The sequence below is a fragment of the Colletotrichum jinshuiense genome, chromosome 10, assembly GCF_051148585.1.
Source record: "Colletotrichum jinshuiense chromosome 10, complete sequence".
In the NCBI taxonomy this organism is placed as follows: domain Eukaryota; kingdom Fungi; phylum Ascomycota; class Sordariomycetes; order Glomerellales; family Glomerellaceae; genus Colletotrichum; species Colletotrichum jinshuiense.
Window position 1 is genome coordinate 1,658,806 of NC_139303.1, and position 19,386 is coordinate 1,678,191.

General features: G+C 47.4%; 4 protein-coding genes across 4 annotated transcripts; 1 reads left to right on the forward strand and 3 right to left on the reverse strand.

The window, feature by feature from the left end:
• Nucleotides 1-3,140: 3,140 nt before the first annotated feature.
• Nucleotides 3,141-3,734, reverse strand: EsH8_X_000400 (uncharacterized protein; the record flags this gene model as incomplete). The annotated part of the gene is made up of 4 exons (XM_083274488.1): nt 3,141-3,146; nt 3,204-3,278; nt 3,335-3,415; nt 3,498-3,734. The coding sequence occupies 4 exons, from the start codon at nt 3,732-3,734 to the stop codon at nt 3,141-3,143; spliced, it is 399 nt and encodes a 132-aa protein (XP_083119880.1).
• Nucleotides 3,735-8,773: 5,039 nt separating this feature from the next.
• EsH8_X_000401 (MFS transporter) lies at nt 8,774-10,603 on the forward strand (the record flags this gene model as incomplete). Its single annotated transcript, XM_083274489.1, has 6 exons — nt 8,774-9,155; nt 9,224-9,337; nt 9,395-9,527; nt 9,594-10,029; nt 10,077-10,281; nt 10,335-10,603. 6 exons carry the CDS (start codon nt 8,774-8,776, stop codon nt 10,601-10,603), a joined length of 1,539 nt encoding a protein of 512 aa, XP_083119881.1.
• Nucleotides 10,604-12,699: 2,096 nt separating this feature from the next.
• EsH8_X_000402 (cytochrome P450) lies at nt 12,700-14,027 on the reverse strand (the record flags this gene model as incomplete). Its single annotated transcript, XM_083274490.1, has 4 exons — nt 12,700-13,307; nt 13,392-13,460; nt 13,512-13,602; nt 13,656-14,027. 4 exons carry the CDS (start codon nt 14,025-14,027, stop codon nt 12,700-12,702), a joined length of 1,140 nt encoding a protein of 379 aa, XP_083119882.1.
• Nucleotides 14,028-16,350: 2,323 nt separating this feature from the next.
• EsH8_X_000403 (uncharacterized protein) lies at nt 16,351-17,243 on the reverse strand (the record flags this gene model as incomplete). Its single annotated transcript, XM_083274491.1, has 2 exons — nt 16,351-16,917; nt 16,971-17,243. 2 exons carry the CDS (start codon nt 17,241-17,243, stop codon nt 16,351-16,353), a joined length of 840 nt encoding a protein of 279 aa, XP_083119883.1.
• Nucleotides 17,244-19,386: the final 2,143 nt, after the last annotated feature.

The following is a 19,386-nucleotide window of genomic DNA, read 5'->3' on the forward strand; positions in this document are numbered from 1 at the left end:
GGCCGATGAGAGGGGTCACTAGAGAATGCAAGCCTTGTGTTCTACTCAGAAGGATGAGTCCACACATGAACTTTACTGGATGCTTGCAACCTGTCAACTGAACTCTGAGCTCGTGCGCCAACTGGCGAATAAGCCTCGAACCAAGGAGAATGCGAGGCATTTTTTCTGTCCCCCCTCGGTCAGGCCACGGCATTGGACCGCTCCGACACAGCGAGCAACAAACTTGAAGCTCAACTTGGACTCTGCTTCATGAACGCAAGCAGCTCAGCGCAGTGGGCCTCCCGTCAAGTCACCTAGGTATCTGTCCCCCTTCCTCCGCGCCAAGGCCAGCAACGCATCCCAGGCGGGCGGGCCCAAGCTTTTCTCAATTGCCGATTCTCGGCCCAAAATTTACTACTGCCCCCCGGCACACACAAAACGCCAAAAAGAGAAGGTCGTTACAACCTCCATTGCCCAGAGGCGGATTCGAACCGCCGTCAACACGGATCGCTGTATAGAAGAACCACAACGTATCATCCTAACCAACTAGACGATCTGGGCCAATGGGCTTCTTTTGTGAGAAGTGTTGTAGGGTCCTCCTGGGAATGGGTCTATCAAGCGTCAGGGCTAAACCACAGTGGAGCAAGCGTTGCGGGCATGCATGAAAAAGCCTTCTCGTAACAAGTACCCGTTTCTGGAAGTCCCTTATGTAAGTCGGCAGACGACCAGCATTGAGAAGACGCTGGAATTGTCTGATGGTTTGATTACTTGGGTTTGAAACCCTTCGGCCTTTTTAAAATAATAATAAAAGAAGTTGTTGCAAACTTGTTCAATCTCCGAGTTTGAGGCTGGCGAGAACTGGGTCACTCCACAGATTCAAGGGACGAAGCAGGATTGGCAGACGGTGCAGGCGAATTTTGGGCCAGTACCGAAAAATGAGTTTTAACCTAATGCGTCTTACAGGATTGTGACTCAAGCTCTGCTCCAGGCTCTCAGTGGACTTGGGGAAGAGGCCGGTGGCGGCATGTTCTTTGACCCAACAGAATTCCAGCTCCGCCTTAGTGAGGTGTTGAACAGATGACATCAGCGTTCAATTGGATAGAATATTTGAAAAATATTACAGGCTACTGATCATTATTGCAGTGAAAGTGACTAAAGCCGCCGGGTGCTCATGTTTGTGTTTCAATCCCGGATACTTCAATAGATGGTCCGGTCGGGGTCCGTTGAGTCGGGCAGGAGCACACGGAGCCGAGGCCGGCTACCGGACAGGCCACCGGGCATGGCGGGGCACTTAGTAGTGGGTACCTGTATTTCGACACCTTCCAACCACCCTCCAATATAAAAAAAGAAAATATAAAAAAAAAACCCCCCCATGAAATAAACCCCTTCCAAGACATATAGCGATATTTACCGCGTAACAAATTGGCACAACACAGAAGCTCCCGCAAAAAGAAAAAGAAAAAGAAAAACCATTACACTTGAACGTTTGAGGGCCATCTGTGAGCAGAATCAGGCCGAGAGTAACCGAAAGAGGGAGCAGAAGGCCAAGCGCCTTCCGGCTGTTAGCAAGTTGCCGCGGCCGAAATGGATCCAGGATCTCTTGGATGCACAGTTTCCGTGGTGGGGTTTTGTGTGTTTGTGGACGGGGTATGCAACAAACGACTCCCTTAAGACGAGCCACAAAGTTCATGGCAGCATTTATGACGATGGCAATACCACCGTGGGCACACTTGGCGTTCCGGCGTACAATTGCAACAGCAGACGCTCTTAGACTACTCACAAAGGAAGAGGACGCTCCTTCCCTTTATAGAAGTGATAAGGAAAACCTGTCACCTAGGGCGCCGTACCAGCTTGTTGTATCAGTTTGTTGATAGGCATTAAATGAACCTTAAAAGTTCCATTGAGTGCGCTTCTAGAGACGGACCTGTCGACATGGGATTTACTCCATCAACCCCCACACGAAATTTGCCACCATTAAATTGAGCATGGTGGTCGAGTAATTAAAAGAATCCTGGCCACGAAGTGCTATATACCATAACTGGATATCGAAATTGATCAAGCAAGCTTACCCAGTCCAGCCACGGCGAGGTAAACAAGAGAAACAAGGGTTACTTAACCCTAAGGTACTCTAACCATAATATTATGAAGCAAATATGAGCTAGTTTTAGTCATGCTTTCTAGGATTCTTCGCCCCTTCCCTTGATCCTGCAAACGAGGTATTCGTAAAATGATTTTACTGCAAATATACACCCAAATTTTGGTCACGTTCCTCCGTTGAGAGTATAGAGATAATCTCCGACGGTGACAGGTGATCGCGTTCCAGTTCTTGAGGAAGTCTACTCTCCGGAAGCAAAGAAACATCGAAGTCCACAGGGGATGGCAGCTGGTCGATAACTGAGCAGCTCTGTTTGAAAGACATTGGCATACATATATTGTATTACTTTTTTAATGATATAATACGCTGCCCATTTATCCTTGCCGTCGAGTTCTGTAAAATTGAACGTTCAAATCAAGTGGCCTGGCTCCCAATCAACATACACAATGTGATGATCCCATTTGGTGCAACCATCCACAATGCCAGGATTTCCCAAACCTCTTCACATTGAATACATTCAGACGGCATATACAGGTTAAACATGGGGGTTTGATCGGGATCTCAGACCAGGTCAAGCAGCGACGACCAAAGAAAGCCAACCATGGACTTATGGCCAAATGAAGGGGATTAAACTGAAGTCTGGGTCTAAAGTAGATCTAAAGAGTATTCATTATCCCATTGAGTATCAATAGAGCATCTGCACTTAACGAAGGATGTGTTCAGTATACTGTGATACACCGATTCACACAGACGAAACTTTGGCAACACCCAAGAAACCTACTCATCCCAACCTCAGGATATGATGAATGAAATTTGACTATCACCTACAACACGAGGGGGGATAGGAAGAGATCCGATCGTGTCGTAGGAGGAAAACTGTCCCGCTAATACAGTGACTTGAGGGGCTTGAAGAGAAACCACACATTGGTCCAAGAAGCATTGAGGGGCTGGTTTGAGCTTCTTGGCTATTCCGAACAAAAAAGCACCGTACCGATTCCCTTGTCAATAAGTGGTCGTAGATCATCTACTTGACAAGTTCGTTTGCTTGAAATATTGGAAACTTGCTTTATTTCTAGGCAGAGTTAGTACGACCAAGACAAAAAGAAGTTGCGGTAGGCAGCGGACTCACCGACTCTTCACCTTCTACGACACTAGCGTAGTTGAGATTCAGGATCTTGTCAGCTTCGTCTCGCTGCTTCAGGCTCTGCGGGCATATAATATCAGTATCTCGTCTGGATAAAATCTCGAGAGCAAACTCACCGCATCCTCATTCACCAAGAGGGCAATGTACGCGGAGTAAAGGGCCTCATCAGCTTTGGTCCTCTTCTTCAAGGATTCGTTCTGGTAACACATATTAGTCGTGGGTTATTTCTTAGGCTCTGTCGGTTGGATTGGAGACTGTTTTCAAGTTTATTATACGTACGCGATACTTCTTGAGAGTTTCAACTGTCTCCGGGGTAGCCCGAACGCGGACGGAGTTCTCGGGCAAGCTTCTGGCTTCAATGCCAGGGTGTCCGTCGTAGGTTGGCTCATCGAGAACGATGACTATCCACCCGCCAATTGGGAGGCGAGCATCAGCCGAGTCCTCCGGGACAGGTGCGGCAAGAGTCAGGCTGTTGAGAGCCAAGATGGAAGAGGCGAGTAGTCCGGAGAACTTCATTTTGCAGCGAGGGGGGAATGTTAAGTCTTTAAAAATATGTTGTCTGGTGTGTCACGTTTCTGAAAGCTTAGTGCGCTGTGAAATGTCCTTTCCTCCCTCACCGTGGCGAAGGCAGGCTTTTATCCTCGAGGCTCTCGGACAATCTGGCCTTTGGGACAGTCCAGATTTCAGAAACCAAGTGATAAAAATCACACACCCATCTGTTTCATTGCGCCATCCGTGGCAAAAATGACTGATAGTTGACAGAACGTTGACTCATGATGCAAGCTGCCACCCGATTGTTGTGCAGGTGGGCCAACTGGCTTTCTTTCGAAGCGCCAACACCACCTACAGCATGCTTCATAAGACTTCCGTCCATCCACCGCGGTGTCCATTTCTTGAATCCATCGCGAAATTTCTATACATGGACCTACGACCTTCCTCATTCCATTACTTCCAGCTCTTGATCAGGCCACATCTCCGCAGGCCAAGACGGATAATCACGATAGCATCGAGCACGTTAAAGGGTAGTTAGAGGTGATTTAAAAGTGATGGGGTCATCCGGTTGACTTGACTGGCCTTTTCAGACAGGCTTTTTGCGTTCCAAGCTTTCCAAATGCTCTGGGCTGCGTCAAAATGGATCAAATTCATGGTCGATGCTCGTGACGAGTCATCCCAACGCCCGCAAACCAACCAAGCAAGGTAGCTTCCGTGTGTAAGTCAAAGCTGTAGTGATCATGCAAGTCAACCAACAGATATGCATATCGTAATTACAACCAACAACCGAGCGGATACACCTGACTGGTCTGTCTGTTGCCAAAGACAACAGGGTAGCGGCCAGCAGGACGTGGTACTATTGATGGAATTGTGTATATTCGTACTTCTGAGGAGGTAAAAGGAGCAATGTGGCCACTGTCTCAGCTAGCTAAATACACATGTACCTAAGCGAGGTCGCATTGAGTTAATGCAAAAAGGCTGGAAATTAGGCCTGTCACTCACTGCATGGGTCAGATGGCGTGCTGTTCACAGCACTGTATGTGGATCTATCTCTGACATCCCTCACAACCACCACAACCAGACTCTTCCAACTGCATAGCCTATGGTGTGTGAACCCCTCACATGCGTCTCCATCAGGTTACGCCAAGTCCTAGTAACATCATTTATTCAGTGGCAGGGATACAGAAAGCTCTTTTAGTATGTTGGGCATGGGGAGTGCCCACGCTGATCTGGACTGGTCACTTTTGACCAATTTTAATCAACACCAATGCGCGATTTACAAGTATCCAAGCTTCATTGCGTCTGAAGAAGAAGCTGATAATAGATGTGAAGATGGAAGCTCGAGCTAATAAGAATATCTCAACCGATTACTGGCACAGTTTGTGCACGCTATCTACTTATCCATCAGATAGTTCAAACATATTTCACACACCGAGTCGGCCTCAATTTAAAAATGATCCTCAGGATGAGCCCACCTATCAGCATGATTCTGTACATATTCCAAGATGCCTTCAAAGTTACGACAAGTGTGCAGTGTGCTAAAGTCCGGCGTTGCTTCTCCTGGCCCCTTCCAGTCTACAAATTGACCTGTGATTGGAGTTACGTCGCTTGTGCACATTAATGAGATGCGCAAGATCTCGATGCAGTGATCTAAATATATTAGCGTATTAGAGATAATCAAAAAGGAAATAATTAATCTCACCGAGATGTGCTCTGAATACCTTCTGTCGCTCCGGTCCGACTTTGGGATAATGAGCCGGCCAGGTGGCCTTGCGAACCTCATTCTGAGATGGCGATTAGTACAAGCTCTCTGCTCACATGCCAGAAATCATCTTGGAGACGCATACCAGACAGTGTAGCTGATGAAATACTTCCAATATAATCTGCTTATCGTTCGTGCCGTCCGAAAACCCAATCGTTTTGTCCGCCACATCTGACTTGTTAAGTCGGGCCAAGTCTTCTTCGTGAATACGAAGGCTTCCTGTTCCTTGTGTAGATATGCGGTCCCAAGCGGCGTCAATATCTGGCGATGGCTCGCCTCGGTACACAGACGGTGCCATAAAGTCTGCGTCGAAGATGGTCTGATGATACTCGACTACATCCAGAGCCGGAGCTTTTGTTGGTGAGCATGTGGGAACGATATGTACAGATGACACTTACACCAAGTTGATAGCCTTCTGGAGCATTCATTCAAGCTTACCCACCGCCGTCCCAAAACGAATGATGCGATACTCGCAGAGATGAGAAGAAGACCGCCAAACAAAATGAAGATTAATTTGCTGTAGAGTCTCCAAGTTCTTGACCCGGAGTGCACCGGAGGGGTTCTAGACTGCAAAGCACCCTCCTCTTCGGGGTTCTCAGGGATGGAAGTGTAGACAGAACTATTACCCATGATGGTAGAGAAAGGGAGCGAAAAATTGTAAGGTGCATAAAAAAAGGCTATGCACGAACTGGAAGCATTTTAAAGTAAGAGGAGTTGATGAGGGCATTGAACTCAATATCTAAAGAGTTTTCACCAGATTTTTGATATGATTGCTGCATTGAATCTGGTACAAAACTTCCATTCTGTCCTCTGAGCCCGAGGTTGATCAAATTCACAGTTGATAAAAATGCAAGAACGCGGCACAAGCGTTGCAGTACCTGGCTGTGTGCTGGAAAACTTGGCACAGCAGCCAAGATTAACATGCAGACGATAAAACCTTCATATCACACAGCATATACGAATTAACAATAATAATCGGCAAGAAACAGTCCTGTTGGTTGGCACTGACTGCAGCTCTGTCCAGCCGACTTTGTGATAATGCGAGAATGCGGCACAAGGCTACGTCGGTTGCGTAAAAAATCACGCACCCAACAGCCAAGAAATACTTACAAAACAATGGAACCTAAAGCACTCGATTGAGAAGGCTGAGTAAGAGATTAGACTGTGCTGCGCCATACGAAGGCATTCCACTTGTCATTGCGTTATGTTTAAGTTGCAGCCCTCGGGCTCCTCAATGCTCTCTCCTCTGTGACCAGTTTTTGAAGGGGGTTAAGCTTGTCCCCCCTTCCTGCGAAGTTCAGTTCTCGCCAATCACTTTAAATTTACAATTTCTCACCTTGAGACCTTACCAAGATGCCCCTCGCCAATTCGGACACTCAGACAATCAAGAGCTGCGAGCGTGCCAGCAACGAAGACTGGCAAGAAGATGTCTCGCTCCTGAGCCCAACCTCGGGTCAATTTCTTCATCAAGAAACCATAAAAGAAGTTGCAGAACATAAGAATAAGGTGTTGATTTCCCTCATGCCATGGATCATCAACGTATTTCTTGCCATTATGGTCGTCTATATTTATATGACTTCCGCGGGCTCTCCTTCAAGTTGCCCACATGACGCGGGGGATCATGCTGGAGCCTATTGTAAGTCAACCTTTTACAGACGCCTCCCAGACTGATAAATGGCAAAGCTCCAGCAGAGGAAGTGATCGAGTATGTGCCCGTAAACTTTCGGGTGGGTTTCGGACGCAATGTCTCTCCATACCAAGGTTGGCCGACTGACGAGAAGGACGAGCTATGGCAAGAATTGTATTCTAGTAAGTCGAGTTACTGTTCAACACATTCTGTCTCGAGAGCTTACTCAACGACGTCAAACAGAGGGTGCCACTATTGGAATCTCTAAGGATGCCCATGAACGCCTGCTAAATAAGACCGAGAGAGTACCTATACTGGGTCACGAGAATGATTACGTGGTTGGAATCGACGTTTTTCATCAACTTCATTGCCTGGTAAGCCAACCAACAGGATCTGCGAGTTAGGTTGTTGATCACAGTCATGGTTTAGAATATGATTCGGATGGGATTCTATCCACGGCGATACAACGTGTCGATGGTTAACCCAGACGGGACAGTGAATTATGGACAATGGCTCCATATCGGTATGCTTTACCTAGAAAAACGCTTTGTTTTTTATGATGGACAGTTGACTAACTTGTAACCATAAACTACAGATCATTGTATCGAATCGATCAGAGAGTCTCTGATGTGTTCTTCGGACATTAGCATCAACGCCTTCCAGTGGCTTCATTCGAAAATCATGGAGCCGCAGCTGGGAACAGTCCACATGTGCCGAAACTTCTCCAAGATACGGGACTGGACGTTTGACCGTTGGGTTAATTTGGGCAATAAGCGACTACACGTGGAGAACGATGCTATCGTGGACTACTCTGGATGGGGACAGGATCCTGAAGAAGCAGTTGAGAATTTCCAGCCCAAAGGCTGGAACTTTACGGCTGACGACTTGTAATGCCGGCAGTTTGTACTTCTGACTAATGTTTCTCACACTGGTGTCTTCATCTTCTTCGGGAATGATCTTGTATTTCTGGAATGGGTTTCTTTCAGCTTGTTTCTCGGGAGGCGGAAGCAGCGAACAAATTATTGCTGGCCTATTCCATCGAGGCAGGAAGACGCAATGTTTTACAAGACCTGAAATTTCTACTGAAACCTACTTCTACTCTCATTTCAATCGGTACATAAAGTGACGTCCTTTACTCCTTCCTATGTTTTCACTTTTCATCACCGCCAAATTACTTACTGGCGGAGATTTCTGGTACCTCTGGCCTAACAAAAACATATAGATAGTGGAAGTACCGAATTCCTAGCGCAATTTTGGGTAAAAAACCGGCCTCGTAAGTCCTTCTTGGCTCTACCCCGCCCTTGGCGAATATGGCGTCTTCCTGCACCCCTGATGGAATAACTGCCTTGCCATTTGGCAGCTTACGCCCATGCATGTAAATTACCAGGGCTGGCGGTTGACCCCCACGTCTAGGTCGACAAGGACCTGCCCAAATCATCGAGTGTTTGGGCCAACATTCAGCTTATCCTTCTTGGCCACTCTTGGCCGCTCTAGGGGAATTGAACCACGTGAAACACCCAGGTATTAATACATAGTCACTTAGTTCATTTCCCCAACTGTTCGCTTCCCCTCCCACACAGGCACTTCGCCGCCATATGCTGTAGGATCTACAAGGAAATAAATTCGCCGGACTCCTCTTTTTTCGTTGCAGCATTTGCACGTCAGCATAACATAATGGATCGACCGGTCCGAGCCTCCGACTTCCCCGAGCGAAGCATTCACCAATCAGATGAACGATCCCGCCTTATAAATACCAAAATACCCAATGTGAATGCTTCCGCCACAGAAGGACCGCGCCCCACGGGACCCCCCCACAAGGCCCTCCTGTACATCGCTGTCCTGCTTTTACTGGTTGCTGTTCAGTCGGGGGCAGGCATTCTTCAAGCCATTCCGCTTAACCAAGTCTTTGAAGATATCATCTGCCGCAATTTCCACGCAAATGTAGCACCTGCAAACCAAGGACCTGCAAACCAAATATCATGCGGCGATGATAAGGCAGTACAGGCCGAGCTCACTCTATTGAAGGGCTGGGACGGCACAATCAGCCTAGTGCCAGGTACGTTTTATTTTCTGTAATCGCCCCCTTTTAACTTGACGACCAAGCACGCTGAATCTTGCATCTAGGTCTCTTAACAGCTGTGCCGTATGGGTTTGCAGCGGATAGGTATGGCCATAAGATGGTTCTTTATCTCTGCATCTTGGGTCTTAGCTTGGGCACTTGTTTCACCATCGCTATATGTAGGTTTACTATCTACTACAAGACCTCAAACTAATAACTAATTGGTGTATTGTTAGGTTGGTGGTCTAATGTCTTCCCTATCCGCCTGATCTGGCTTTCATCTCTATTCACTCTTATTGGAGGCGGGCCCCCGGTCTTCTCTGCAATAATCTTCTCTATGTTGACCAACCTATCCTCAGACATATATAGGTGAGTTCTAAGCAGCTAGCCTTCTCATCGTGATATAATCCTAATTCTTTATTCTTTATTGCTTAGGTCTACAGTGTTCTTTTGCCTTGGCATAGTTACAATGATTTCACAGCTTCTTATGAGTTCTGTTGCAGCATGGCTTATGCAATTTGAACTATGGCTTCCAATTTGGATTGGGTCTAGTGCATCTTGTTGTTGTCTCTTTATCCCTCTGTTTCTCCCAGAGACGCAGCAAGAACTAGAGAGCCAATCGCCAGTAGATACAGGAAGCGACAACGCACCTTTTAACGATCACCTTGATGCGGCGAGCAAGACCAAGACCATTTGGAGTCAATTACAAGATAGCGTATTAAAGTCGAAAACCGCTATAGCTTTCTTTATCCAAGGAAACAAACACATATTGATGCTGCTACTTACATTCCTTGTAACAACACTAGGGAAACACTCGCATGACATCTTGCTTCAATTTGCAAGAAAGAGATATGGCTGGTCTTGGTCACAGGTAAGTTCTTAATTTAAAGATTACAACAGATCTAACATGAGAGAAAGGCTGGTTACCTTATTACCTTAAAGTCCCTTGTGGATCTTTTACTTCTTGTTGTTATACTGCCTTCAACAAGCTATATAATGACTAAAGTCCTATCTACCTCAGCAAGATTTAAGGACTTTTGGATGGCACGGGCTAGCTGCGCCTTTCTAGCCCTTGGTGTCTTGACTACAGGCCTCTCAAGCAAAGAAAGCATAATGATTATAGGTATGAATATACTTAATTAGAACGCTCTATAACTAATTGCTAATGCTACTCAGGTCTAGTTTTATACTGCATGGGATCTGCCTACAACCTGATTCTTCGGAGCCTTCTGGCGTCCTTAATACAGCCCAACCACAGAGCTTCACTTTTCAACTTCATTGGAATGCTCGAAAATCTCGGTGCACTGGTAGCAGGTCCATTACTCGTAGTTTCTTTCCAGGTTGGCCTGCGGCTCGAAGGTGTCTGGATCGGACTGCCATTTGTTGCAGCTGGGGTTCTGTTCATCTCTGCGTTGATTGTCTTGTGTAGTGTCAGGCTACCGTGATCGGATTGTCGAGGGGTGCCTTATCTTCATAACTGTCGTCTTAAGGGAAGCTCCCCAGCTTGAAACTCTTTAGAATAGCGAATAAAGTGACTGGAATTATGCATACGATCCCAGTCCTTGTTTCTATGGACTAGAGACTCCCTAAGCTAGTGTGGTTGCCTTGCATACCACAGTTCATGTTTGCCACTGAAATGCGGATAATTATAGACGACTACAATTAGAACGTCTAGGAGAGATTAGAAACACAAATAGCGATATTGAGTACCTCGAAGGAATGTTACGCGGCGAAGCTTCGAGTGCTCGAGACGGCTGGAGTTGATATCAAAGCCGCCGATTATCACAGTCTATGGCAGTGGCTTTTCAGGCAAAGCCTTTTCAGTCTGAGTCTCAGTTAACCTATTTATTTCGTGTTGGATGGATTGGATGAGGGCGAATACCCCAGCTCAATCATTCGTCTTTTGTCCCAGCTATCACTCGCTACGATTCCACTTCGTTTCATGGTTGTCAGTCGTAAAACCCATGAGATCGCAATGGCCTTTCAGAAATTGTCCCGACAAGTTCGGTTCGAGGCCATCAGTCTGGAAGGCTCTGCCCAAGACTTCTGAGTCTACATCGAACAGGAGATGGACACGGCCGAAGGCGATTTGTACCGCGAGGAGGTGACGGACCAGCTCCTCGAACGGGCGGGTGGGAATTTTCCATGGGCCCACCTGGCAGCTCAGAAGTTCAACGGCTGTCACACAAAGCTGAACGTTGAAAACTCACTACAAGTTCTTCCTGCCGGCATGGAAGCGCTGTACGATCAGATGGCGCAGTCTGTCAAGTCAAAGCCAAGTGTTGATGGACAGTGACTGGGGGAAGCCATCCGGGACTGAGCAACTTGCACAAAACGGTCGCTCACCCCGGACGAGGTTAGCGCAGCTTTGGGAAAAGATGGCACGAAACAGTCCGACGATAACTCACGTGGAAGACAACTCCTCCATCCCCGCTGGCAATTGACATTTGCTCTGCAGACAGCACCGTCTTTGGCAGATGCATGGTTCAACTAGGTGATCCTGCAGTTCGAGGATAATTGAATCGGAAACGACCACCGGCATTTTTGGATTATGTCATGCGGGTTTGGTCCATCCACCTATCAAGGGCATCAGCTCATGGCTCCACCGAAGTCCTCACTGTCGTCATGAAGTCTTAGAACAGCCACTCTATATTGACATGGATCTACTTGGCTATGAGTAACACCGAGATGAGGCTCTTGGTGACGGCATCGCGTTACATGTCCAATATGGTGGTCGGTCTACGAAGATCGACAACTGCTAATGAGTCACTTATCTTCAAATAACAGTAGTGGACAATAACCAAAGTCAATTGTCTCGGAGCTACGTTTTTTGAGACGACATAGATGCAGGCATAACCTGATACTAGATCACACTCATCATGGAAACAAAGAAATTTGAACGTCCAGCCATGATCCGAAACTGTGTAACTGGGCGTATCTCACCAATTTGCATATTTGTAAAAGAGTACACAACATAGCAGCCGCGGAATTTTCTGCACTCCCATTCTGACCTTCCTCTTAAATACTACCCTAAGGATAACAGCGAGTCTATATCAATCACCTCTTGTCGCCTCTTTACTACGAGTTTGATGCTTGGGTCCGGAATGATAGACATTCCAGCCACTGTCCATGTTGATTTAGGTCTTTTATCCTCTGGCAATTTCCAGTCGTACTTGAGCAGAAGGTGGCACAGAGCAATTTTCACCTCATTGGCCGCAAAGAATCGTCCAGGGCAAGAGTGTAGCCCATGACCAAATCCGAGATGCTTCGAGCTGGTGCTCACAAGGTGTGCTGCTTTACTGTTTGGATCGTCTTTATCCGGTGTCTCGCGCAGCTTCAGGAAACGGAACCCATCAAATTTATCGGCGTCGTTGTAGTAGTCGGGGCTCCACATATGGGTGCTGTCTCCCAGGACTTTCTGCCCCTTTTTGATGACGTAACCATCCGACAGTGTAACGTCTGCCAAAGCTTGCCGCCGCCAGAGTCCTAGGAGAAGATCAAGGAGATGAGTGAATGAATTCTGATTTATTGCTTTCTGGGGTCAAGACTTACCTAGTAGGGCAGGCTTGAGACGTTGCGACTCCTTGAAGACGCTATCCATCAACTTGAGGTTATAGAGCGCAAGTTTTGTTAAACCCTGTGTCTTCAGTACGTTGATCACCTCTTCTCGAAGTGGGGTAAAGAGCTCTGGGTGCAACGCAATGTCGATCATTGTCTGCTGGAGGAGGTCACTTGTGGTATGAATAGCCACAACGGTGAGCGTGAGCTGATTAATTACGTGATTATCAGAAGGGCCATATTCGGATTCCCACCACTCAATCAGATCATCAAAGGGGCACGGTTTGCCTTCAGCCAGGGCGGCTGCCTTTGTTGTGTTGCGACTCGCGATGTGCGGTTCGAGGGTACGGCGGGCTTCTGCTAATTTGCGTCTAAGGTCCCAACAGATGGGCATAAACCAATGAACATATGGTCGAAAGAGGCGCGGCCAGCGTCTAACGGGATCTGTAGCCTCAAACGCCTTAAGAGTGTATTCACCCGACGCCTTGACCCATGCATCGTCTCTGCAGAGTTCTTCTCCCATGAAGATTCTCGTTGACATTCTAGAAACGACGCGAACAAGGTCTTCTTTGGGGTTGACCTCATGCCATTCTGTGCTAGTTAGAGCCGCGTTCTGTTTGAGTTGCACCGTGATCACTGATGCCCATAGGAGGCAAGATAAATATGTTGACTTACCAGGCGAGTCTGTCAAGATAGAGCGGAAAGCCACTGCGGCTTCGGTAGATATTGGAGCGGTGAGTTTTGCTTATGCCGCCTGTTAACATATGCAATACCGTATGCTGTAAAAGAACGTACTCAGTGCTCTTGTCAAGTGTTTCGTAACAATGTGGGCTAGTTGGGCATCTAACTGGAAAGCATCAAAACCAGGGATATACCCATGGCTATCCTAGAAGAGCATTAGCCTTTGAAAAGCCCCCTAGATTTTGCGGTTGAAAATACATCATTTGCTGGCAACAAGAAGTCCAAACGAGGATCGCTTCGCAACTCTTCAATATGCTCGGGGGAAACGATGATGACCTCCCCCCAGTCGCAATATGCCTTGTAAAGCTTGTTCTGAAAGTGTGTTCGACCTTGGGTGAGAAGCTCTTTGCTCTTCTGGAAGAATTGAGACAGGCGACGTCTATTTGTGAATTCGAAGCGCTTCTTCGGATTCAGCTCTGGAAGTTGGATGGCGGGCTGGTTCACGATGCGAGTGAAGAGAACGGCAATAGCCAAGGCAGCGAGATAAATAACGGACCGGTCCCAGGCTAGATTGCTGAGGGACTGATAGGAGGTACTTTCATCCCGGCTTGTCGACCGGAAATGGTCCATTGTGTTCGGATGGAAACGTTGCAGATCAGATATTTGACTTGGATTTGACCAGAGAATTCAAGTAAACGGCTTTCGAGGCATTACGTCTTGTACGACTGAGATGTTTATGTATCTATTACACCGACCTTTATTTTTGATATGAAGATTCAAAAGACTCTATGTAGAGACGGAAAGTAGTTTGGCTGTGTCCCCGAATGGAGAACTGTTACAGCCCGGCTGCCCGTCAACGGTTACAAAAGGCCAAGGCATGGACTTGGGTAAGCGCTTACACATCCTGGCCGATGTTATGCTACATCAAATTAGGCTTTGCAGTTACATGAACACAGCTGAGTCGGTCTGTCAAATATCCCCATAATTAAACATACCATCGCTGATACGGAAAGGATCGCCGACGAGTTATTATACTTACGACAAGTTCAAGTACTGAAACCCACATGATACAAGCCCATCTTGCTGCCAGACATGGCTATTCGGACATTCAAAAACCCCGTCACTGAAATAATTGGAGCTCGAGTCGGAACGAAATTTATAACAACCCGATATTGCAGGCTTTCGGGCTGTTTGTAAATTCTTAACAACATTGGAGAGACTGCATGCGTTGAAGTTCCTGTCCATATGGGGTGATCTGAATGGGGACAGGGACCAAGCTTGCGGCTTAGACACTCGCAAAAATCACCTGACTAAGACAAAGTGTTTTAGGTTGACATCGATATTATAAACGATAAAAAACAGACTTATGTAAGTAATTAGAAGTATTTAATCAACTTGTGTGTCTACCGCCTCATGTTACGTTGAATAATCTAACAACTTAAACCTTTATATATTTCATTGAGTGCGAATTGACACCGCCTTGTCCCAAGGCAAAGTGAAGTCAGTAGGAAGATACAAAACTGTAGTAGTTATGTATCTAATTGTAAAGGATGACTTCTGGTTCCTCTATTCTCTGTATACTATGCTAGGCATGCTATAAATACCAGCAGTGTCTCTCAACATAACGCTGTTTGCAATATAAACAGCCCTTACGAGCGTATTTCCGCTTTAACGGTTGCGTGAGGTTATTCCTAGATATCTCATCTAGTACCTAGCGGACTCTTATTGCTGCTGCATCGCTGCAATACAAACATAGCTAATTAGTATTTCTTGTATGTTTCTGGTGTTGCTGCCAAGGAATATATGGGTTTCTTCTTCTGTAGCTCACTGACGTAGCAGTGGCTGATAGTGAGCAACTGTGGCAGTGAACCAAAAGATCTGCCAGTGCAGGCAAAATGCCTGCGCCGCCGTCAACACAGCTTATAAGGGACCGCACGGGCTGCACTCCGCTACTTACGCCAATTGCCCAGACCCAGCCGAAAAGAAGGAATCTCCAGTCTGTTGGATGTAGGCGGACCACTCTTTAGCCTTCCGGTATACATCCGGCATTAGATCTTGGGCCCGGCCACTGCTCCGTTCCTAGCCCTGCCTAGTTGGCTGCGTAGTTGACGGGGCTTGATTGGAGTCCAGCAGTATGAAAGGCCTCCAGCTGTTGGAACAGTACGTGAAAAACGATCCCGCGTAATAAACCGGGTAAATAGATCGAATTTTTCTTCTGCTGCTATTGAGAAGACTAGCATCCTGATATTTTAGATTCACCATAGATCAACATATGAATTAGAATTCATAAGAAGAGGTGGATCTATCTAATGAAGAAGTCTTCCTTTAATTGTTTTCTCTTGACTTTCTGGCTTGGGGCTTCTCATTTATAATGGTGCTGCATTCTTCCACTTGATCTACTGCTCCACCAGGTCACATGGAACGTACTGAAGAAAAAGGCCAAGCTGGCATGCTGGCAGATCCTGTATCCCCAGTTGCCGGGCCGACACATCAAATGGTAAAAGGAAACTTGGAAGTCCGCGTTCAACAGCTAGAGGTTCGTGGGGCCAAACTATACTATCATAATAACGTCCCAGCGCAGCAGTAAGGTATTCCGAAGGACCCCAACTGCTATACATCTCCATACGGAGGTGATAGAGACATCAGAAGGATCGGAATCACTAGAAATTTTAGAATTGTTCAGAATGATGGATTTGGTGATGATAACAGGTAAATAACATAGGGTTAAATAACATGTCGTCATGTACCGCTTTGAATATAGAGTGAAAGTAGATACTACGTGGATATTTGAAGCCTTGGCAAAAATGGCGTCCATCCCTCGCTCCATGGGATAGCTCGAATTTACATGTATGATTGCCTCAGCCGCTGCCTCCGGAACTGTCCTATCCTCTCGTAAAATTGACATGCATAGATAAGATCGCTCGTTACGGCAACAAAGGTAGCCGCCTGCGACCTACACTCCAGCGGGATCGGTTGCGCTACTGTGCGTGTTGCTAGAAGCTAGCGAATCGTGCCTGAGAGCCTTCTCCATATCATCATCCTGCCCCGGGTTTGCAGTGTGGTACTCGAGCCACTTGAACAAAGCATATACAAAAAATGATAGAACAGCGCCGACCAAAGGGCCTAACCAGTAGATCCAATGGTAGTCGACAAATCCGCTGATTACAGCAGGCCCGAATGAACGAGCAGGGTTGATGGACGTCCCTGTCCAGTTTGTGGCTGTGATATGGGCGATGAAAACCGAAATACCGACACCGATGGGTGCTAAATAGGTTGCACGATGCTTTTCGACGGCAAGGAAGTATACTGTCAATACTAGCTGAGCTGTTAGGAACATCTCGATGAAGAAGCCTTGGGCGATTGTAGCTCCGCCTCCTAGTGTGTTGGTGACGCGGAGAGGTCCAGGCAAGACGGCGTATACAACAGCGGATGCGGCAATGCTGGCCACGAGTTGAGCCGGCACAATGCAAAGAGCTCGGAGCGGCTTGACGGCGCCCACAAGTACAAGACCCAGAGTGACCTTGTTGGGTGTTAGTGTGTCCACGACGCGGATGGGCAGTTGGGTAGACGAACCGCGGGATTGAACATTCCACCACTGACACGGTAAAAGATCCAAACGTTTGTGGCAATGGCAGTACCGAACGATGCAGCGATGTACATCAAGCTGTACGATGTGAGGGGAGCGGTGGGATCAAGAGAATTGTTGGTGACAATGGCAGTCTGGGCTCCGATGAAGGAAAGCAGCAGGAACATGAAGGTTCCACAGAACTCGCCCAGGACAACCACCAAAAGAGTGCGCCCAGGAATCGACTTCGTAGGTATACCGGGGGCAGTTGAGAACAACATTGTGTATATGGTAGAATTTTTCTTTCAAGAAATATGAGTAAATGAAGCTTGTGTAAAGGTGAACAACAAGATGTCTGTGAAGATCTGGATGAGATGGAAGTCATTCGAGAGAACTAACACTGCCATATAAATACTTTTTTTTTTTGAATCTCTTTTTATCTAAAACTTTCAAGACTAGCTGGTTTTCATTCCAAGGCGATCAAGAGCATAGGCTGTGGCTTGCCGGTGATCTTCGCAACACGGCCCAACGTAACCTCTGGTAAAGTCGATAGTTCCCATCGTCGAGCCTGAATCATCTGATAGATAGATCGTCTTTGGTGTTACACCTGTATGTCTTGCTACCATACCTCACGGTAACCTGTTTGAACGAATAAAATATTTGATGGATAATTTGCTTCGATGTCGTGCTTGAACATGCATGTCTTGCTTTGGTGCGCTATGCTGATCTTACTAGCCGCGCAAGCCAAAGGTGCCAGTCCGTAACATCGTCAAAAGTTGGTACATAGTCGCTTTCGAGCAGTTCGCTTGTCAATAGTAAATCCGGCCCAAGCGGCTTCCCTGTGAGACAGTGTGACACCACTCCATAAAGTTTACCCTTGCCTGGGGAACACTAATACATATTGGCCATCTAAACTCCGCGATGCACGCAGCGGTTATGTTTACTGGATTCTCAAACATCGAACAGGTCAACGCTGGCTTTGGCCATTAGCATGGAAGACGGAGGATGTGGCGCAAAACGACACACAAGGTGGGGGCTGGGGATGAAGGGGGCGTCGTGGGGGTGGGGGTACGTAGCGGCAGGAGTGGTGTAATACGTTTGGACCGACCTCCATGATTACATAGTACCGGCCAGCCATTGCCTCAGTCACCGAGGATCCGGGCCGGCCCGCGTTTACTAGCCTTGAGACGAGCTACCCCGCACCACGTTGCTCGTTCCCAGGATCTGCAGGATCGGGACCGTCTACTTCAACGGTTTATTGCTTGATGAACCTTAGGCCTCGAAATGGCGTACTGCTGGCCTTGCGATTGGCTTTTTCAAGCTGTGTGATGTCTTATTAGCACACCTGGAGACGTGCTCACAACGGTTGCGTGAGAGGAGGTCCTCAACTCAACCAAGACCGTTTCTACGCTTATTTTGATTACGGATGTAGGCAGCAATGTCTTTGCAGCCAATTTCGTATTCAACATAATAGGAGGCTAGCCGCCGAAACGCGGTACTGTCTTGGTTTCATCGCTGACATCTAACAAGGTTCATCCCATTAAGGCCCCCACCACTTGCTACAGCTACACCGCTGATTGCATCCTCTTCTCTTGGCGCTTCCTCCATGTCGTGCTGCTAGCTTGCAGCCGGACCCAGAGCCTGACCATGACTCTGGTAATGACTTTGCTCGTGACTCTGCCATTTTGCCCGGATTTCCTTTGGTCTGTCTGCTCGACGTCGCAGTGACTCTCCATGCACTCTGCACGTTCTAATGCACGGCTTATTAGTTACCCATCATAAAAGCATCTGTATGGCGGAGATAAAAATTTTCAAACCGTGGCTTAGATACCGACCGAAACATTTACCAGCAAGCCTATTCGACGTTCGGTAACATCAAACAGGCCACTTTCCCTAACAATGATGCCATTTGGGTGCCTGTGCAGTAGCAAGGACGCCTCATGGCAGATCTATCTTACTGCCGGTGAGGGGACGAGGAGACGTTGAGCGGCGCAATCTATGGCGCATTCGACATGCGCCAGGTTCATGCTGCCAAATTCCCGGGCCTACCAGGAAAAACGCCATGGATCGTCGATGCGAGTTGCCCATGCCGTCTCCCCATGTTGGCTCAAACATCAGACCTACCATCGACAACTAGCCAGTTCGGTCAGCTACCTATGCATACTGCGCGACATATGTCATCGATCGCAACACAAGTCGAGGGTTCCTAGCACATCGAGGAACAGTTACGTAGTAGCACCAAAATATCACGGGCAGTAGTCAGCTGGCAAACACGGGTTGGAATCGACGCCAATCGGGCGAGTCATCCAACGAGCTTATCCCAGAGAGGCTGCGGGACACGTTATGGGATCCTTGACCAGGTTGGTTGGTGGCCGCCTTGGCTTTAGGCCGTATCAGTGCTCGATGAGTCTCACTTAACCGCTC